The sequence below is a fragment of the Amblyomma americanum genome, chromosome 9 (assembly GCF_052857255.1).
Source record: "Amblyomma americanum isolate KBUSLIRL-KWMA chromosome 9, ASM5285725v1, whole genome shotgun sequence".
NCBI classification, from domain to species: Eukaryota; Metazoa; Arthropoda; class Arachnida; order Ixodida; family Ixodidae; genus Amblyomma; species Amblyomma americanum.
The window spans coordinates 67,057,003-67,079,384 of NC_135505.1; the positions used below are offsets into that span (position 1 = coordinate 67,057,003).

At 46.1% G+C, this 22,382-nt stretch overlaps 1 protein-coding gene and 1 long non-coding RNA gene across 6 annotated transcripts; both read right to left on the bottom strand.

The window, feature by feature from the left end:
* Positions 1 to 328: 328 nt before the first annotated feature.
* On the bottom strand, positions 329 to 15,671 carry LOC144105100 (uncharacterized). 5 transcript variants are annotated; one of them, XR_013308704.1, is made up of 5 exons: positions 15,580 to 15,608; positions 10,709 to 10,804; positions 10,002 to 10,036; positions 1,320 to 1,374; positions 329 to 606 (listed from the first exon to the last, which is right to left on the bottom strand). It is a non-coding gene; the product is annotated as an uncharacterized LOC144105100 (long non-coding RNA). The 5 variants fall into 5 exon arrangements; XR_013308705.1 differs by lacking the exons at positions 10,709 to 10,804; positions 15,580 to 15,608 and adding an exon at positions 15,651 to 15,671 and having other exon boundaries at positions 331 to 606; XR_013308709.1 differs by lacking the exons at positions 10,709 to 10,804; positions 15,580 to 15,608 and adding an exon at positions 10,569 to 10,666 and having other exon boundaries at positions 332 to 606.
* Positions 14,041 to 15,546, bottom strand: LOC144105085 (uncharacterized). The gene has a single exon (XM_077638277.1). The coding sequence runs from the start codon at positions 15,544 to 15,546 to the stop codon at positions 14,041 to 14,043; it is 1,506 nt and encodes a 501-aa protein (XP_077494403.1).
* Positions 15,672 to 22,382: the final 6,711 nt, after the last annotated feature.

A 22,382-nucleotide genomic window follows, 5' to 3' on the forward strand; every position in this document is an offset into this window, starting at 1 on the left:
ATTACTATCGTGTATGCGTAAGCATATGAACTTCGTGCTTCTTCTGTATATTTTAAATACACCATTTTCTTTCCATCTTTTTGCTTTCATTCTTTTTGGAATACGCGGTCACAATTCAATGAAGGTGGAATACAAGCGCACCATTGTGCTGCGAAAATTCATCACATTTTTGAGAGCCAAATATGGTCTATCTTATTTCAGAGCCTTTCGCTACGGCACTCCTCATAGTGAGAGTCGCTTCGCGGTTTTAAAATTACCACCCCCCTTCTCTGTCCACCAAGTATACAATATTTTAGATTACACACTTGAATACAACGCGCCGAAATACTCACCTCAGCTTATATCACTAATTGGCAACAAAAAAAAATATCAAATTTTATTTGTTCCTTACATCTGTTCCCATTCTATTCAAGAGGTGAACGTCACACAAGTAAGCGGTGCGCAATGTGCCTTATGTTTTCACGCTGATGTCTACACGAATCCTGCTGGTGGCTTCCCGTTTTTCAACGCTACGCAGTGGAGATGGCCATGAGGATCATTTACGTGCACACGGCAGGAGCAGGAATTGCCGCATGGTGTTCGGTAGCGTCCTCGTCCTTGAGGGCACTGAAAAAAACAGTAAGAAAGCGGTAAAATTGTTCTTTTTTTGTGGAAAAGCCATCTTACTGCTGATGCTCCTATAATTGCACATGGCTGCCTGGGCCAGCCGGAATGAGGACAGCGGGAGCGCCGTCATTGTGTCAAATAGATGAGTTCTTTCCTTTTATTATTTTTATAGTTTAGTAGAGCTAGGCAGAGGCTTGGGAGCACAATTTATTTTATTACTCTAGCAGTCACAATATTAGAACAGGTTACTCGATTTTGGGGTCTTCATCTGGTGTCTGAATATCAGTTTGTAACAACCGTAAATTGCATTTTGAGGAACTGAACAAAATGTCGATAAATTTTATCAGTTTTCTTTTCACGTTCCTCCGGGCGTTTGTGGCGGGCTGAATACATTTGAACACTGTCACCTGTTGATGTTTGAGGCTGAACGAATTCTGATAATTTTTCTGTTGGCAAAATTGCTGAGATGGTGAAGACTGCGCTGGTTAGATGTAGAGACTACACTGCCTGTGCTCCGTGAAAGACTATGAAGCCAGTGTCCCTTTGTATTTGAAAGGCGGGACCATAAAAATCACACACTGTGCATGAAGACTATAAAGTTTCCCCTCATAGTATAAATCTTTCGAGCAATGCAGTGGACGCTGGCCATACGCCTCTAGAGCAGCCGTTTAATGACACTCCTCTTAAGTAATGAAAGTTTGGTTTATGCTCACCTGAGGCATACATGTTCTAAGAGTGGGTCGAGGACGCGGAGGTGGGTTGCCGCACCTGAAAATAAAAGTTAATAGCAAATATCAGTGTATGAGGAAACATTCATTTCAAGCATACCATAAAAATCTCAACCCCTCGTATCTAGATATGTATTCATGTTTTCCTCTCGCACGAAATAACCTAGGCCGGACAGCATGCCGATGCAGTTCACTGAGCCTTTTATTTCAGTGCTGATATGGTGGATAGAGCAATAAGAAAATTTATGTATGCTGTAAAGTTGCCTAAATTGCTTTTCCAATTGTCAATCTAGCGGGGCAAGAGAAAGTGCGAACTATTCCAGCTAATACTTTGGTTTCGGTTTAAGGCTCGTTTTCAAGTTGCAGCAGTGTGATGACCCCCGTAATGCGCAGGTCCACACGGGACGGAGAGGCAAAGAGACACCGTATGGCTCAGTTTAAACAAACAGGTATATTCAATAATTACACATGGTTAAGGTTATACATCAGAGGCTGGGGCGTCCGAGCTTACGTGCCGACGACTTCATGGGGGCGATGGAATGGCTCCGGAGTTGGGCTCGAGCGGTTGCTGGCAGAAGCTGCACGCCGTCGGGCTTCGGCACTGAAGGCTCTCTTGGCGAACGATGTCGTCCTCAGCGTGTATGCAGTAGAATTTCAATAGTCGTCCGTTTCTTCGAGGATGGTTCACAAACCCTTCCTCTAGTGTCGTTCGGCTTGGAAGATGAACAGGAGGCGAGCTTGTAGATGATGACAGCAGAGCATAATTTTACAACATACATATACAGAGAGTTAAACTGGAAAAAGCAGAACTGAATTTACAAAAGAACAAACTTTGCACTACTTTACTCATCGACCGGGCAGGTTAGTGCCTAAGTAGCATCACATTACATGCTAAGCATGGAGCCCCAGCTCAGACTGGACTGCATCCGTTTACATGCGCTTTTAAGCACTTGATTAACAAAGGACTAAGGGCGGTCATTTTCAGTGGCCCGCCCAAAGCATCAATTCTCCAATGAAAAATAACATGCGAGATGGGGACCACCCCCTGGGTTGGGCTTAGCCTCGAACCCAGAGTCTGTTAACAATACAAACTAAATAAACAACAAAACGCCACCACTCTCTCTCAAGTGAGAGTATACACAGGCTCTCTCTTCGGAGCTAATTCACTAGCGCCTGTCTTTCCACATTCTTGGCGAGTACTGCCTGTCTGTCTGACAGGTGTCCGTCACGGCCCTTCTGGGAAGCTGTGGGTGCCTTCCCGGCGATAGCCCACGACAAAGGGGAGGGAGGGAAAGAATGTCGTCTTCGCGGTATCGCATAGCGTCGGCTGTGGTACGGCGCGCTCTGGCCCGCTGACAGCTCCCTTGTCCTGGAATGTAACCGGAAATTGGGGAGGATAAAGCCTGTTTCCCCGGGGCGGCGGCGGGTCCGGTTTTTCTGGTCGTCACTCAAAGAGCATGGCTGGGTAATTGATGATGCCGCTGTCACGGGTCTCCGTCTACGCCGCGCCGTCGAACGTGGATCCTCGTAGCACACACGGAATGTCACACTCGCTCACCCTCCAGAAGAATGTTCTCCGAACATTTGAGTCCACGCAGCTCCCCTTGTCTTTCTGAATCGCCTCGCACAGTGCGTCCGACAAAACACTTTTCGCTGCACTCAACACCACTGCACAACACCATATGCCTCCGCTGTCAATACTGGCGTCTCCAGGGGCAGCACTGATCTTCTTTTACAGATAAACATGAAACTCAGCACACAAGCCTCTCCTTTCTAGTCCAAACTGGACGAAATAAATTTACCACAGTTACAAAGGAGCTCCCACTTCTAGCACGATCACGGCACAGACAAAAATATAGATAACGAAAGGAAGTAGGGCAGGTTCCGCATGCGCTCCGCATGCTCTCCTGTGCAGGTGTTACTTAATGACAGAAAGGTTTAACTACCAACTCCGATAACTTAACACATAAGCACATAGCAATGTTATGAGCTGCGGCATTACACAATTCTAACCAGTTCACAACTCCGCTCTGTTTACGCCATTAGTCCGACTTAGCTTTCCGATTTCGCAGCGGATATCGGCCTTCCCGAGTCATACTAAGTAAGTCTGTGCCCCTTTGTCTGCTTTGGGACTCGCGAGGGCTCGTGGCAGGAGCCTCTCCTGGCGTTATCTGCGCGGCAACCTCGCGCGCTTCTTCTTCTAGTAATGCATGAAGTAAATCCGGTGGCATTCCGGCCGTCACCTCGGGCGCCTGCCGAACAAATGCAGGAGAGGGCGTTTCTTGCGAACTATCTGCGCGCTCCGCTTCACTTCTGTCCCCATCAAAATCCGCGCTTTCCCTTTCCTCATTTCGTGAATACTGAACCGGTGCCGACTTGAGGCGATTTGCGTGTATCCTTATCAAACGCCGGTTCACGTCTCGGACTCTGAAGTTTACCGGAGAAAGCTTCTCGACAACCTCGCACGGTCCTCTCCACTTCGTCTGGAACTTACGAGCTAGCCCAATCTGCCTTTGGCAGTTTTCAATGTACACGCTGTCCCCCACATCAAACGGCGCGTCTCTAGCACTGCGATCGTGCACCTCCTTCCTGCGCTTCGCCGCTTTCTTTAAGGACTCCTTTGCGATGTCCCTCGCCACTTGCAAGCGCGATTCTAGCTCAACCTTATAGTCGTCCAGTGAAGCGTATGGGACACGACGGGGGCCCTCTGGCACTTCACTAGGCTGGTCCGGGTCTCGGCCGTAGAGAAGAAAGAATGGCGATTCGCCCGTGCTCTCGTGTGCTGCGGAATTGTAGGCAAACATTGCATACGGGAGCCACAAGTCCCAGTCCCGCTGGTCGCGCGAAACAAAATGCGACAGGAACCCGGCCACGGTTTGGTTCAGTCGCTCCACCGCGCCGTTGCAAGCCGGATGGTACGGTGTTGTCTGCTTCTTAGCGATCTTAAGCAGCTCGCAAACTCTCCTCATTAGCTGCGACACGAAGTTCGTTCCCCGATCTGTCAAGAGTTGCCTCGGGGGTCCATGTCGGAGCACGATCTGTTCGACAAATGCCCTTGCAACCGTGTCTGCCTTCTGATCTGGGAGTGCTACCGCTTCCGCGTATTTTGAAAGGTGGTCGACAAATACTAAAATGTACTTGTTTCCGGAAGTTATCGTGGGCAATGGGCCCATTATGTCCATACCTGTCCGCTCGAAGGGAGCCGAAACCTCAGGGAACGGCTGCATTGGAGCTGGTCTTCGTCCCTTGGGTGTTTTTCTTTCGAAACAGGAATGACACTTCGCACAGTAGTCTCTAACATCCTGTCGCATGCCACTCCAAAAGTACAAACGCTCCACACGCCTGCGTGTCTTCGCTACGCCAAAATGACCGGCGCATGGCGCATCGTGAAACGCGCGAAGAACCCTTTCTGTCCACGACCGAGGTATGACGACTCTCTCCCAAGCGGTTTTCTCTGGTCTCCCTTTCCTGGTTGGCCTCGTGCGCCGACACAGGATGCCGTCTTTGCCAATGAAATAACCTAGCTGTTCGGGGTGAGACGATGCGCCCTCTAAGCTTTCGATTATTCGCTTCAGGTCAGGATCTTTGCACTGCTCTGTGCGTAATTCGGCGGGGTCGACTACGGGTACAAACTCATCTATAGCTGCCACGGCAGCTGTGCGGCTGAGTGCATCAGCATTCAGATGTGTCTTTCCTGACTTGTGCTCAACTTCAAAGCAGTATTCCTGCAGGTGTAGATTCCATCTAGCGAGTCGCGAGCTAGGGTCCCTGACACTCATCACCCATTTCAGAGGATGGCAGTCTGTGACTAGCTTGAATTTGCGGCCGTAAAGGTAGCATCTGAAGTGCTTTACTGCCCAGACAACGGCGAGGCACTCCCTTTCCGTAGCTCCGTACTTTTGCTCTGTGGGGCTCAGCTGTCGGCTAGCAAAAGCAACGGGATGTTCTTTGCCCTCGATAATCTGAGATAGCACGGCACCAACTGCGAACTTTGACGCATCTGTGGCCATAACGAAGGGCAAATTAAAATCCGGGTGGCGCAACAGCGGTGCACTCATTAGCTTCCCTTTCAGGGCCCCAAAAGCATTCTCCGCGTTTTCGTCCCAGCGAAAGGCGACATTTTTGGCTGTTAAGGCGGTGAGCGGCTTAGCGAGCTTGGCGAACTCCTCTATGTGCCTTCGGTAGTAACCGATCAGGCCGAGAAACTGCCGGACCTGGCGGACGCTAGTCGGGGATGGAAAATCCGAGACACACCTTAGTTTCTCAGGGTCCGGTCGCACGCCGTCAGCTGAAACAACGTGCCCGAGGTATTTCACCTCGTTTTTGAGGAATTGGCACTTAGAGGGCTTCAGCTTGAGACCCGCTGCCCTTAGTCGCACCAAAACCTGCTCAATATCGCGCAAATGGTTATCAAAACTGTCACTGTATATGATAATGTCATCCATATACACGAAGCACAGCCTCCCCAGAAGACCTGCCAGGATAACATCAGCGGTTCTCTGCCAGACAGCAGGGCTGTTGGCCAGACCCATCGGCATTCTTTTCCATTCATAGTGCCCTGAGGGCGTGTTGAATGCCGTTTTCTCGGCATCTGCCGGATCCATTGCTATCTGCCAGAATCCCGCCGCCATGTCCACTACCGTGAAGTACCTGGCAGAGCCCAGCTGAGAAAGCGTCTCCTGTATATTGGGGATGGGGTATGGATCGATGCGAGTTACGGCATTTAGTTTGCGGTAGTCCACTACCAATCGGTACGAGCCATCTGGCTTTTCCACCAATAGTGCTGGTGCTCCCCAGGGTGACTTTGAGTGTTCGACAATGCCGCGATCAATCAAGTCCTGCACCTGCCGTTCCATCTCCTCACGTTGGGAGTAAGGAATCCTGTACGCACGCTGTTAAACGGGCGATGAAGTGCCGGTTTCTATCCTGTGCTTTATAACGCCACAGCAGCCCAAATCCAGGTTGGACGCGGCGAATACCTCCGAGTAGTCGTTCAGCAAACCAGCCAGAGCCTCCCTCTCCCTGGATTTTACGTGAGAAAGATCGAACGACACCTTTGGAGCAGCCGAAGGACTAGCATGCCGTACAGTTGCAAGTACCGTATCGGTGGGCTCACGTTGCTCTATCGTAGAGGTGAAGAAAGCCAATGTTTTGTTCTTGGGAAGGCTCAGTGGCTGCTGGCTACAGTTAACCACCCGTAGGGGCACTCTGTGGGCGTCATTAACTGTCACGAGGCACGCGGCTGCCTTCAGGCCATTGCTGAGAGAGTCGACCGGCTCAAGCACTCCCACGGCGCCGCTCTCTACATCTGAAGGCACAAACGCGTACAAAATGTGCTCCGACCAAGGAAGGACGACCGCCTCCTCGACCAGCCGGACGGCAACCCGCGAATATACCTTCTCCAATGATCCCACTGTTTGACGGGTGTCAATATCGGTAATGCGAATCTCAGCCCCTCTCCTGTTCAAAAACGGAACTTTTGAGCCGCCCGCATTAACCTCTTCCTCAGAGAATGAGACTACTACCTTCCCTTTTCTCAAAAAATCCTGCCCTAATATACCTGACACTCCGTTTGGCAGAGACACCGTGTCCGGGCATACGTAGCAGGGGTGCTCCAATGCAATTCCGCCGAGAGAGAAGTGTAACCGGTAGAGTCCACTTATGCCAAGAGGATCCCCCGTTATGCCTACAAATTTGGTTGCCATACCACCAGACGCTTCCAACACCTCGCGGTCCCCCTTCCTTCGAAGCGTGTTAAAACTGCTCTCCTTAAGCAATGTCACCTTTGACCCCGTATCTATCAACAATTCCATACAACAACCATTTAACTTGCAACGCACAACAGGGCATGCCTCGTCGGCCACACAAACTACCACCACCTCATCATCTACTGCTCCCTCCCCACGCTCCTCAGGCTGGGGAGGACTAACTAGTTTTTTGACTCGGTATCTGGAGCCCCGCTGTAGCCTTGCTTAGGGCGTGTCTCGCCTGCTTCTCTTTGTGGCTCCCCACGGCGCACGTTTTGGCAGAACCTGGCGATGTGTCCGCGACCCTGGCAAGCGAAGCATACGATTTCTTTAAAATCTCGCATACCGCGCCTGTAGCTTTGTGGCGGTCTCCGGTTTCCCGCGAATGGGCGCTGTTGAGCGCGCGCTTCAACCTGGCGTTCTACCTGCTGAGATAGCAGCTGTTCTAAGCGATCTAACCGCTCTGTCAAGAGAGCAACCTCAGGGTTGAGCACCGCTCTCTCTATGACGCGTACTCTCGCTGCGGCTGTCGTTAACGCCTCATTTTGTTCCTCATCCAATGCGGCCTCCACGGCTTGGTCGAAATTGCTCGGCTTGCGCGAGAGCACGAACCGGCGCACGGGGTCTTGCAGACCAGCCACGAACAAAGCGGTCATTTCTTCTTTAAGTAGATCCTCCGCGTATTTCTTCCTTAGCTGGTCTCCTTCCTCCTCCCTGCTTAACGTATCGCGTGCTAGGCGCTGAAGCCGCGACGCAAATGTTCGCACGTCCTCCCCTACCATCTTCCCGGCGTCACGGAACCTCTGTACCCGCACGTGACGTGGTTCAGTGTCGAAATGCTCAAACGCGAGCTTCTTAAATTCCGCAAATGATTTTGTGGATTTTACTTTTTCGTCTCGCCAGGCAAAATCATGAGCAGCTCCTGCCATCTTACACCTCGCCATTCCCAGCATTTGAGCATCGGACCATCCCCCCATTTTCCCAATCTCTTCTAGCATGGAAAAGAAATCGCAGATTGGAACCCCTGTCTTATCTCCCGTAAACGTCGGAATGACGCTTCCTAATGCCAGCATACTTGCTCCGAGCGACGGCTGTGGAGTGGGAGCTCCCTCAGATACAGTCATTTTTTTTTTCAAGCCCTCCAGTGCCTCAAGCCTCTCAAATGGGGGTAAAAGTCCCACAATCAGTCCCGTGATTGCCTTTTGATTACAATTTTGAAGTCATGAATGTCACAGCATTCAGAGGACATTTGCTTTTGAGACCCCACTTCTGACACCAGTGTGATGACCCCCATAATGCGCAGGTCCACACGGGACGGAGAGGCAAAGAGACACCGTATGGCTCAGTTTAAACAAACAGGTATATTCAATAATTACACATGGTTAAGGTTATACATCAGAGGCTGGGGCGTCCGAGCTTACGTGCCGACGACTTCATGGGGGCGATGGAATGGCTCCGGAGTTGGGCTCGAGCGGTTGCTGGCAGAAGCTGCACGCCGTCGGGCTTCGGCACTGAAGGCTCTCTTGGCGAACGATGTCGTCCTCAGCGTGTATGCAGTAGAATTTCAATAGTCGTCCGTTTCTTCGAGGATGGTTCACAAACCCTTCCTCTAGTGTCGTTCGGCTTGGAAGATGAACAGGAGGCGAGCTTGTAGATGATGACAGCAGAGCATAATTTTACAACATACATATACAGAGAGTTAAACTGGAAAAAGCAGAACTGAATTTACAAAAGAACAAACTTTGCACTACTTTACTCATCGACCGGGCAGGTTAGTGCCTAAGTAGCATCACATTACATGCTAAGCATGGAGCCCCAGCTCAGACTGGACTGCATCCGTTTACATGCGCTTTTAAGCACTTGATTAACAAAGGACTAAGGGCGGTCATTTTCAGTGGCCCGCCCAAAGCATCAATTCTCCAATGAAAAATAACATGCGAGATGGGGACCACCCCCTGGGTTGGGCTTAGCCTCGAACCCAGAGTCTGTTAACAATACAAACTAAATAAACAACAAAACGCCACCACTCTCTCTCAAGTGAGAGTATACACAGGCTCTCTCTTCGGAGCTAATTCACTAGCGCCTGTCTTTCCACATTCTTGGCGAGTACTGCCTGTCTGTCTGACAGGTGTCCGTCACGGCCCTTCTGGGAAGCTGTGGGTGCCTTCCCGGCGATAGCCCACGACAAAGGGGGGGGGGGAGGGAAAGAATGTCGTCTTCGCGGTATCGCATAGCGTCGGCTGTGGTACGGCGCGCTCTGGCCCGCTGACAGCTCCCTTGTCCTGGAATGTAACCGGAAATTGGGGAGGATAAAGCCTGTTTCCCCGGGGCGGCGGCGGGTCCGGTTTTTCTGGTCGTCACTCAAAGAGCATGGCTGGGTAATTGATGATGCCGCTGTCACGGGTCTCCGTCTACGCCGCGCCGTCGAACGTGGATCCTCGTAGCACACACGGAATGTCACAGCAGGCTTCAGAGAAAAGTCAGCAAACTGGAACTTGAGCTCTGCCTTAAGAGTAAAACGCGTTAGCCTTAATGGGTTAATGCCCACAAAGGAGGAGTTGATCATTCTAGAACTCGTAACTATATGTTTCAAGACAAAAAGCAAAATGAACAAGTCTTATGGTCATTTCCCGAGAATAAAATTTAGGATCGATTGTTGAATAGGGCATGAGCATGTTCACGTTTTTAACATGCACAAAAGTTTTGGTGAGAAAATATTGCAAAGAATAGTTTTGGTAAAACTTCTCTCTACGCAGGAGTGAGCAGAGGGAACACGCAGCGAAAAGACTTCCCCAATCGGTAGAAAGGAGTCTTTCACTTGCCCCCTTGTCACTCAGCCTTTCATAACTGCAAATAAGTAATGCTGAAGAACGTATTTAACGGGGTGTAATTTACACTTTGCTGCCTACACAAGCGGTACCTCCGGATGGCATTGCTTCTGGTGGAAGTCCGCATCTGAAAAAGACAAGAGAGGATTATCCGAATGAAAGATTGAGCAGATAGCGAATAACGATATGTATTAACAGCCGAAAATCTGTTACTTTGTCATTGCAAAGTGGATTGCATTATAAAAAACTGCACCTATATTCGTGATGTTCCTACTGAACGACGTTTTCAACAACTTTCTTAATACAATGAGGATTCCTGATACGAAGAAGAGTCTAGGCTGGTGAAAAGCATAGTTATTTAGTTGACGACAGCACAGCCAGCTGAAAAAATAAATTAAAGAAAGTACATTGACCGAAAGTACGAGCGCGGCGCTGGTTAGGGAAAAAAAGTAGGTGCGCACTTTCCTGCCGACAATAGGAAAAGGAAATAGTCAAGGGCGGGTGAGATAAAAGGGATAACTGAGCATAATTTACGGAGGCAATTTTCCAGCTATGGGAGTGGCCAGGTTGTAGATAATGATAATATTGGATTGCTGGAAAGCTACTTTCCAGGACACACAACTTACTGTTAACATTAAAGTACGGGTCCTTCAACGCACATCTTACGTGTGCGGACTGTTTGCGGTGCACGCTGGTTTCAAACAACCACATAGCTCCCCGCAAAGAAGCCTATTGTGTTTAATGCAAAACACCGCAACACTAGGCTAAAAGGACGAATTCTAAGTATATATAGTCTTACTCAGAGAAGCTACAAAAAACAGCCAGACTCAGGCAGAGAAGTAAGACTTTCATCAGTATATCATCAGCCACACTTCGCAGTATAAAAGTCCGAGACATCACTTTATTTATTTTATTTATTTTCAATACTGCAGGCCCCTTTACGGGGCCCTAGCAGGTGGGCATACACAACAGTTACAATGAGGCAAGAACTACATCACACAACACAAGGAAATTTCAAAATGCGGCAAGGACACATGCAAAGATAAATCTGGTAGAACAGTGGTTCATTTGCCTACTTGAGGACAAACTATGTACAATCGGCTCCAGACAAGGTTACCATATGAAGTGATCAAACACGGCTAACAGTGAACAACATGCACGTAGAAGCGAAAAAAAAAAAAACCTTGGCGCTCAAGACAAGATAAGTATATGTTGGAAACAATAATAATACTGAAGGATAGCGGACAATTGAACCCAGGAAAACAAACTATGACTACGCAAGGGGTGATGCACTGATTAAGACGACAAGAAAGAACGGATGTGAAACGGATTATCAATACCCAGAGGCCCATGTGCATCACTGAGAGCGTTACTCTGCGGCAATACCGGCCTCGAGCCTTGTAGCGAACGTTGTTAAGGTCGGCGCATGAGTAATCGAGGCATCCAGTTTGTTCCATTCTCGGATGGCTACAGGAAAAAATGAATGTTTAAGTGCATCTGTGCGATAGGAATAATCAGTTAGAGTGAGCGCATGTTTGTGTCGTGTCGGTCGAGTCTGGGACGGGCAAATATATTTTGACACATTGATGTTATAATCGTTATGCAACAGTTGGTACAAAAATTTTAAACGCGCGTGCTTTGCTCTCATTGATAGCGTCGGGAGTCCTGAAATAGCTGCAAGGTTCGATGGGGAGTCAGTACGCTTATATTTGTTATGGATGAACCGTAGTGCCTTTCTTTGTATTTTTTCTAGTTTTGCTATGTTAGTGGTTGTTTGCGGAAACCAAACAGTGTGAGCGTACTCTAAAATAGGTCTTATGAAAGTTTTGTATGCTAGGAGTTTAGTAGATGCTGGTGCGAGTCGGATGCATCTTCTCAAAAAAAACAGTTTTCGTAAGGCTGCCGATGTTACATTAGCGATGTGTACGTCCCATCTAAAGTCAGCGGTTAGTGTAACACCAAGATACTTATGCTGGGAGACTTTCATGAGTGGCGTACCGTGAATGCTGTAAGGGAAAGATGAGGATACTTTTTTCCTGGTTACTGTCATGCACACTGATTTTTTAGAATTGACGGTCATCTGCCATCTATCACACCAATCCACCACAGCGTCAAGTGACTGGGAAAGCGCAATGTGGTCTTCCGGACTTTCTATTTTCCTGTAGATGATGCAGTCGTCTGCAAATAGCTTAATGTTACATTTAATCTGAGTGGTTATATCGTTAATATAGATAAGGAAGAGAAGTGGGCCAAGAACGGAGCCTTGCGGAACTCCCGAAGTGACCGCGGTTATTTTAGAAGGCATATTTTGAAAGATTACAAATTGAGAACGGTTAGATAGAAACTCTTTGATCCAACCCAGAACTTCCCCCCGCCCGATCATGCACTGCAGCTTTGCGATTAGTTTGTTATGGCACACGCAATCAAACGCTTTGGAAAAATCTAGTAGTAATATATCAGTTTGACTGCAGGTATCAATGCTGAGGGCCAAGTCATGAACGACTTCGATTAACTGAGTGATAGTCGACAGCCCTCGGCGGAAACCATGCTGGTCAGGTGATATCAACTTATTATGCTCTAGAAAATCTGTTAGATGTTTTGAGATTATGTGTTCGAAAACTTTACATGCTGTGCTAGTCAGTGAAATGGGCCTGAAGTTTGATGCACTACTGATATCTCCTCCTTTATGGATCGGAATGATTTTCGCCAGCTTCCAGTCATTCGGTAGTTTTGACACAGCAAGTGATTTGCGGAATATTATGCCGAGATATTTGCTGCACCATTCGGCGTATCTTTTCAAAAATGCATTGGGTATGTTATCAGGCCCGCTGGCTTTCTTCGTATCGATGTTCAAGAGAAGATTGAAAATTCCGTCATCAGTTATGTTTATTTCTCTGATATCTGAAGTTCGGGTGGTTGCCATCTGGGGAATAACGCCATTATCGGTGGTAAATACGGACTGAAAAAAGTCATTAAAGTAATTTGCCTTCGCACTGTTTTCCTCTGGTGTCTGTTCGTGTCCTGCTGTGTTTCTATTGCGGAAGTGGTTCCAGAACCTGTGTGGGCTATAAGTAAGGAAGTCAGGCAGCGTAACACTAAAGTAGTATTCCTTTGATTTCATCATTTTATCCTTGAAGATTTCAACTGCACTGGCTAATTTTTGTGTTCTGTCGGGGTTAGTACCTTTGGACTTAATAGAGCGACGCAGCCTTTTCACTTTGCGTTTTGCATGAATGACCTCTCGCGTGATCCACGGGTTCTTTGTTTTAACGCGCTTGTTTTTTGAGGGGACATATCTGCATATACAGAAAAAAATGATTTCCTTGAACTGGAGCCAGAGGGAGTTTACATCTGAGCTTGCTTCAGATGCTGCTTCGGTAAACATCTGAAACTCGTGTGCAAGATGTGTTGTTATACTAGCGTCGTCGGCTCTATTAAAATTACTTACTGTCGATTGGGAGGAGCGGGTTGTTATTAGAATATTGAGTGGTAACTCGCAGACTGGTATACTGTGATCAGAAATTCCGTCGATTATGTCAAGCTTAGTCTGGTGTGTTGGGAAGTTCTCGCTTACTAGTATTAGATCGAGAATGCTTTTTGCTGTGCCTAGTATGCGAGTTGGACGGGAGACTGTTTGATATAGATTAAAATTCAGCATAAAATCAATGAGTGCATCTGAGGCCGGATCAGTATGGTGCAAGGTACCCCAGTCAATATCCGGAAGGTTAAAATCGCCCATGATGATTAGTCTAGAGTTCCGTACGTGCTCTTGCATATAATCGTGTACAGCACTCAAGCAATCATGTCCGGAAGAGGGGCTCCGATAAACACATCCCACGACAATGCTGACGCCATCACATAGAATCTTGCAAAACACTGCCTCTGCTCCCGGGATGTCCGGCAGAGGGATAAAGGAAAAGTGGTTCTTTATCAATAACGCAACGCCACCACCCCGGGAAAGCCTATCTTTACGTATCACTGAGTAGTTCGGAGGGAAGATTTCTTGACTACCAATATCACTCGAGAGCCACGTTTCTGTGACAGCCACAATATCTGGATCTTGGTCAATGAGGACAATTTCGAGTTGCTCTACTTTATTCACTACACTTCTGGCATTTATGTTCAATAATTTTATTTTTTTGAATTTGCTCTTCGACGCGTCATTCGGTGGCTGGAGACGTTGTCGTTTTGGCTTTCTCGGGTAGTTGCTTTGTCGTTTTTTTTCCCAAACGGCACTTTCACTGCGTTTTCACTGTCCCAGACAAATGCTTGACCATTAATGTACAATTTATTAAAGGAAAGGGACACTTTGTCGCCATTGTCCCGGTTAGGCTTCGCGCTGTCCCACAACTTTTTCCGAATATCTCTAATTTTCCGCGAGAAATCTTCGCCAATGGACAGATCGGAATTTTTAAGCTTGAAGCCTCGTTTCAGTATTGATTCTTTCTCTCTGTAGTCTAAAAGCTTCATAATAACAGGTCTAATTTTGTTTCCAGCAGGCTGCCCCAAACGGTGGATACGCTCGATGGCCACTGCGTCGAGATCTAGTTTATCCTGGACAATATCTTTATTTACCCTTTCTCTGAGTGTTTCCTTGGTCTCTTCCTCACTCTCCGATAGGCCATAGACAATTAAATTACATCTTCTGCTTCGGTTGTCCAAGTCGTCTATTCTTTCCTCTAACCGTTCTATGACTTCGCTCATCTGAGCGACCTGCTCCTGGCAGGAAGTGACCTGTTTCTCTAGTCTAGCAAGAGCATCGAGTTTATTGTCTATGTCCGCCAGCCGCTTCTCCTTTATTTCTTTTATGTCAGAGGCAATTTCTTGAAGCTGCGTAAGTATCTGAGCTGTGTCCGGTCCAGGATTGGCTTCGATATCACCCCCCAACAATAGCAGTTTGCGCAAGCTTACAGTAACATCAAACAACAGCCGCGGGCACGGCAGCACCAACAAGAATGGGTTGTTAGAGCGAATACAAACGCCGTAGCGTTTTCTCACCTGCACAAGAAGCAAGAAAGGATTGTCGGTGAACCGCATCCTGGTAGCGCTGCCGTGCCCAGTGGCCGCCGCGCGCGTGGGGTGGCAATATATAGCCCAGTCTGGTGGTGTCGCCACTTGTCCCAGATGCATGTAGTGGTCTGCGCATGTGGTCGCTGATTGTAGAATCCATCGGTGATCCCATGTGGGCGCGTGTAGCTGGTCTGGTGGGCGTACGTCGGCAGTGTCTGATCCGTGAGTCATTCTTGAAGGCAGCTGCATGCTTCTGTCACCGGCATGATCTAGCAGGGCCAAGAAAAGCTGCACAAGAAGCAAGAAAGGATTGTCGGTGAACCGCATCCTGGTAGCGCTGCCGTGCCCAGTGGCCGCCGCGCGCGTGGGGTGGCAATATATAGCCCAGTCTGGTGGTGTCGCCACTTGTCCCAGATGCATGTAGTGGTCTGCGCATGTGGTCGCTGATTGTAGAATCCATCGGTGATCCCATGTGGGCGCGTGTAGCTGGTCTGGTGGGCGTACGTCGGCAGTGTCTGATCCGTGAGTCATTCTTGAAGGCAGCTGCATGATTCTGTCACCGGCATGATCTAGCAGGGCCAAGAAAAGCTGCACAAGAAGCAAGAAAGGATTGTCGGTGAACCGCATCCTGGTAGCGCTGCCGTGCCCAGCCCAAACTATATCACTTCTTCTGTGATATAGTTTGAATGACCCCAGAGTGCTAGGCTCATATTTAAAGCTGTGCTGCTGACCTTCATTTTCCGCGAATAATCGCCTGAGTGGTCCAAGGAATATTTTTTCTCAATCCGTCTTCTCGTGTTAGAGAGGATTTCAGTGAAGCACAACGCGTGATTCAGTATCTTGGTAATCTCAAAACAGCGGGTAACTTTATTTTACACACCAAAATGAATCTTCCAACCTCTGAGTGAGGAATATTAATCGAATTTCAATGTAAAATGTATCTACAGTAATGCTCTTTCAGATGTCTTTGAAGAGAAGTTTTTTTTAGAGATTGAAATAAAGATGCAAATATTCAAATATGCTGATCGCGTCAAAACTCCATCCGAATTTATTTGACTTAATTGCTTCCTGCTGGCCATTTGTTGCCTTTTCGTGTTGCCGTTATATCATGGGGTTGGAATTTTTTTTTCGGAAATATAACTCAGTAAGATTCCCGAGATGTGACAAGTCGTTAGCGTGAATTTGGTAAGCTGCCACGCGATAGCTGCTACAGGATTTTTACGGCGCAGTGCTCAAGCAGAGTCCCATCGAGGACCGAGTTCTGGAGAAATGCAAATTTTGTCCCTTAAGACGCCTTAGGAACGATAAAGCAGCACTGTGGTTGTGTGGTAGATTTTTTTTATTTTGAGCGCTTTCTGTCACAAAAAGCAAGTGAAAAAGGCAATTATATACACCCTACGCTTGTGAAACGAATTTACCTGACAGTTTTCTAATTGATAGGAAATTTAATCTTTAAGACTTCATTCTTGACGCCACTGTTTTAAATGTTGTTTAATTCATCTTCATTTTGAGCCTAATTACTCCCACCCCTGAGCAAAGGCCTGTCGCACAACTATCCAATTAACTCCACTACCAAACTAACGCAAGCCAACTACAGACTCCCTATCCCCGCAAAATTTTAATGCGATCCTCCCACATAACTCTCAGCCGCATTCTGCTACGCTGGCCTTCTCTTGGATTCCAGTCAGTTACCTTCAAGAACCATCTTGCCTTCGCATTACATGCCCTGCCCAGGCCCATTTCTTTCTCTGCATTTCGACTAGGATGTAACTAACCCGCCCGTGTTCCCTGACCACCTCCGTCCTCTTGCCTTGTCTCAACGTTACACCTATTACTTTCCTTTCGATATCTCGCAGCGTTGTCCTTATTTTAAGCAGAATCCGTTCCGTTAGCTTCCACGTTTGTGCCCTATAGGTGAGTATCGGTAAGATACAGTTGCTGTACGCTTTTCTCTTGACGGATATTGGTGAACTGCCATTCATTATCTGCGTGAGCGTGCTAATTTCGATGCACTCCAGCCTTATTTTTCTCATAATTTCACTATCGTCACCCATATCGGCGGTCACCACCTACCCTATGTAGACGTATTCCTTTACAACTTCCAGTGCCTCGAAACCAACTCTGAACTGCTGTGTCCTTCCTAGATTGTTGAATATTACTTCGGTTTTCTGCCTAATAATTTCGGACCTACTGTTCTGCCCTCTTTGTGTAATTCATTCATCATCCTTGCAGCTGATCTCCCGAGTTGCTTAGCTAGATAATGTAATCAGCGAAGTGCATATTACTTTCGTATTCTTCAATAACTCTTATCATTTTCTGATCTAAATACAGGATTCAGAATATCTCCTTTAAACAGCAGTGCACAGTACTGGAGAGATTTTTCTCTCCCGTCCTGACACCCTTCCTTAGATGAACATTATTTCTCACTTTATGGAGGACAATTGTAGCTGCGCAGCCATTATAGACATTTGCTAGCATTTCTCCATGAGACCCCTCTAAAGCAATAATCCGCAATGCCAGCATCATTGTTAAGCTTTCGGCTCAGTTCAACTTTTTTTCGTGTAATCACTAAATGATACATACAGGGGCTGGTTATATTCGGCACATTTCTTTATCACCTGATTGATAGTGAGTGTTCATTTTCCTTTACGAAGGCCTGCCGAATCTTTTGATTGAGGTCCAAGGTTGCCTGACTATACAATCGAGTGCCTTAGTAAATATCTTATAGGTAACCAGCAGTAAAATTATCGGTCTGTAGTCTTTCGTGTCCTTGACATCTCTTTTCTAAAGGTTTAAGAGGATGTAGGCGTCTTCAAAGTTTCTAGTATTCTCAAAGTCATAAAGCATTGCGTGTACTGGGTGGCTAGTTTTTCTAGCACGATATTCCCTCCATCCTTAACACATCTGTCGTTACCTGATCATCAACAGCTGATTTCCCCCTTTTCATTGCTCATAACGGTTTCTTTAATGCCTTTTTTTTTGCTGTCCGGACGTCCTAATGTTATGCGCTAGTGCCCCCTCATTAATCACATGATTACACTGGCCACTGTATCGACTTGTGTAGAACTTTCGGCTGCTTTAACCACCTTATGCATACTGCTAATGAGATTGCTCTCTTTTTCAACGCAAACGTCTGGTTTTTGCTAATTATAGTTTAATCTTTAATGCTTTTAGGCTACCTTTTTTAAGCACGCTCGATTTTCTCTATATTAAACATTTTTACGTCGGTTACATTGCGTTTTTTTAATAACTTTGATCATTCGGCCAGTTGTGTGTTACCTGTGGGGTTAGGTTCTTTGCTTCCAAAGCATGAGAGCTCCAACCCCTACTACCAGAACCGAACGAATTATGATTATAGAGTTTTAAATTATAGATCATTCAGGATGAAAAAGATACTTAGGCGTGACCATGCGTCTCTTTTTATTTTGTGATCCGTTTTGGCTTTGAGACCCGCATATATTTGTAGGCCTTCAATAATTACGGCGCCAAAACCGAGGCTCCTGCTAACTCCTACTGCCCTTATTTTCAGCGCTTTTCAAAATGAAGTTGTACTGACCTGCCATAGTGTTTCCTTTATTTCTCTGTATGGCCTTTTTGCCGAATGAGACCTGCTTTAATCCGAGTATGGAGATAATAATTGACATGTTTGCACTTTGAATTGATAGCAGCCCCCCGTTTAAACGCACTTGATCGTGAATAAAGTATTCGCTCTCTCATTGTTAAATGGGTGAAGAGACCCAGCTCGCTTCGTGGCATTTCTGGCTAATTTGTGGTTTTTCACACTCTGCGTCAAAAAAAGGCATTCTAAGTTCGCATTTATCGACAGGCAGTCCTGAGCACGTCACCGTTAACAAGCAGTTGAAGACGAATGATTTTGTAACTCAAACATATCAAATGCATCGAAATGATGATGAGCCCCGAGGAGCATGCGTCAGTGAAACAGGCTTGGGCTGTCCTGTATATCATACATCGCAGGAGACTGAATAAATTAAGCTTAGTAGCAATATAGAGAACAAAAAACAGGACGATTCGGCATCTTGGACACCTGCGAACTCAGCCAGACCTGCTCTTCCGGAGCTCATTAGGGTGATCATTTGTAAGATATCAAGCGCTGGATGTTCATCGCCTGTTGCTTTTCTCTGTATTTTTGCGTCGTTTAGACTTCTCGCATCGTGCACATGTCTTAAAAAAACAGCATTATTCATTAGCTGCATTTCATGATTTCAAATTCTGTTCGCATACATGTTGCTGTTTTTTCCGAGAATTTCGTGATAGCCGGATAGCTTAGTGTTCCAGAAAATTTACCAAAGTTTATTTTGTATTCATTTTGAGAGAAGCAATCAACCTTTTTTATAGGTTGCGACGCATTCTGCTTCTTTTGAGTGATCAAACACGATAAAATTCGGTGAAGGAAGGCCTGAGAGAAAACCGATAGGAAGTAAGAGCCTGCGTGAAAGTCGCAAACCAATCGCAAGACAAAGTGACAACAAATAAAGGCCTTAGACATTGAGGATATAAGGCCCATTCATTGTCCCTGCATTATTATTATCTATAGATACTTGCACATTCAAAGCAGCTAATTTGAACTAAGCGCACCAAATGGGCTCCAGAGATCAAAAGCTATTCCTAAACGTCCATGAACGCCTTTTATATTAGCTGAAAATTGCTCCCTGAGCTGCTGAATAAAATGAAAAAAAAACTAAATAAATGCCATATCAGCTGCTAATAAGTAGCATTACAATCCAAGAAACAGAAACCACTTCAGGCTCTCACGAAAGCATTGAGCAGCACCAAAGAATAATTTTTGTCTTTACTTACTCTTACAGTTGCCAGCGAGGAACAGCTCTTCTTATGACTAAAGAATCATGCTAAGAGTAGTATTATAAAGTTTATAGAAGCGAATAGACTCCACTAATTACTTTAGCTTATTTCTAGCCTGTTAATATGCCAGATGGCAAATCAGTGATTCTTTATTAACTACCTAACCCAAAGAACGAAAATATTACTTCGCAGTAGGCCACACAGATCTGAACCGTAGTTGGTTCGTTTCGCTCGCCTGAAAACCTTAGTCTTTTTGGACTTTATTACGTTGAGGACGGTCACGCAGTGTGCGAGAAAGCGTAATTTGCATGCGTATATGTGTGTGTATGAACATGGACATCACCGTGAGCTTCTTTGTATAGGAAGAAGTTCAAATGAAAGTAAATGACCGTTTTTTGCACAGGCCGCACGCGATAAGAACGGAAGGCCCGCATCTTACATAATAGAATGTTCTCTAAGGCCAAGGGAGTAAAACATTTTGAGGCCAAAAGCAAAAATTATTTCCCGCAAGGAATGAGGAGCGCTTGTGTCGTGGTACTTCTTTTTTATGCGTGTTTTTCCCGCTCTGCTCTGTAAATATATTTGCCGTATTTTCTGAAATATTATTTCAGATATGTGCTGAAGCTTTCACCAGAAGGTTTAGCAAAATTTCTTCCTTTGGAGTTCTTATGGGCGCATAACGGGCCATTGACACCAAAATGTAAAAGTGGAGAGTTCACTCTGCGTTTATTGGGGCCGGTGACTGACTCTTGGATTGAAAGGTAACTTCCAAAGTAAGCGGTGTGCAATTTCAACTTCCAGGCATGATATTGGAGAACAGTGAAGAGTGAGTGAGGCTATTCCTCGCTGAGTTAAACTCCTTTAAAAGGTTCACTAGGGTAACAACAGAGAAAAGAGCCCCACATGGAACAACAAGTGGCAAAGACATATTTTCTGCAAGTAGTTTTTACGGTGAACACTAAAAGGCAACACAGAGAACAACACAAATAAAAGCTCTTTGCATGCGCTTTGCGGCGTACAAAATGATTTTCTTGTGTCGTTCTTAATGTTGCCCTTTCGCTCTCGCTGTTAAAACTCAGCGATATATCAAATAATTCCAAAAAGCACCAAATAGTTATTCTCGTTGTCGCCGCAAGAAAATGGCTGTCGTGGTGCAGTACTTGGCTTCCCATTCCTATACAACCGTCCCACTTAATCTACATAGGTCTGCCCTGAGCATGTGCGGAGAAACTGACCGTGGGACGCCGCAGAGGCTGCTTAGGATCAGTTTATCTCTACGGTTTAGGAAGATGAACCTGTCATTGACCTTCACAAGAACCTTGTCAAACTAAGCTTACCGAGCGTTGTTCTCGAGAAGGTCGGGGGAATTAAGAGAGGTGGCTTAAGGCTTAGCGGGATTCGTAAGACATTTGAGGTATTTACTGAGACATTTCGGCGGGAAGAGGGACACGAGTTTTCCAACTGGGGTTTACCAGCAAAGCACGAGAAAGGTGTAATCTTATGGACATCAGCAGCACCTTCGATCAAATGCTCCATATCACAAACAACGAGTAGTTATCTGAATGAACCTCTGCAAGAGGTACGAATAGAAGGTTCTACACGCCTGCGAACTACTATCCAGCTTCACTGAAAAAAAATTCAGAAGGCTGTGCAAATGCATTGAATCTTATATGAAATTTAAGTCAATAACTTTTAGAAAAGCTGTTAGAAACCCGATTGTGTGAATGAGAAAACAGGAAATTACATGGAAAACTCGGGATGCAGAGGCTAAAAATAAATCAGCCATCCTTGAACCCGCCATCCTTGAGTCGTTCAAAATGTCGAGGCTTCGAGGCGCTTGAAGAGCAGAGGTTTAGTGTCCGTTCTGTATTAAGCACTAAAGTTAGCCCATGCTAAAAAAGAAATGGATACGTCTAGTGAAGAGGAAGCAGTGAATGAATTCACTGTGACAGAAAACACAGATGTGTTGAAAATATCGCTTTACAATATATATTTCTCTCGGTCAGGAAACGAGGTTGTCGTGTAAAAGATGACTGAGAAAGATAATAGGATAATTAAGTAGTGCACAATCTAAACAAAAGGGAAGGTGGCTAGGCATTACACAAACAAGCTCTGCAAGGTCACAATAAAAAAGGTATTTAAAAGCAAAAGCGCATAACATTGAGCTAAGTAAATAAGATACAACTACCATAATTCTAAGAGCCAATGAACGAGCGAAAAAAATAATATGAGGAAGTAGATGACAGCCTCATGTTTCAGTGCCACGTCAGTGTCATCGTGTAATAAATATCATTATGTCCACAGCAAACCGCTCTCAAATTACAAGAGATGGTGGCTCTTCGGTTCACGGTTCTCGCCATTGGTAAGAAATGTAGCGGCTAAGTTTATAATACGAAGAATGCACACTTCCCGAACATGAAAAAATTAGTTTTAAGCACGTAATCACGCGTTCTCTATAGTTGAGTGATTAGAGAATTGTAAAGATTTACGGGTGATCAATTGGATTGATCCCCGTGAATTGCCCCGTCAGATGTCTAGTCTATCCGAGTTGTGCTTATATTCTAAGTGTAGGTTCAATGGCATTTGCTTCCATCTATTTCAGTTATAATTTAATTCAAATCCGACTTCTACACCACGGAATA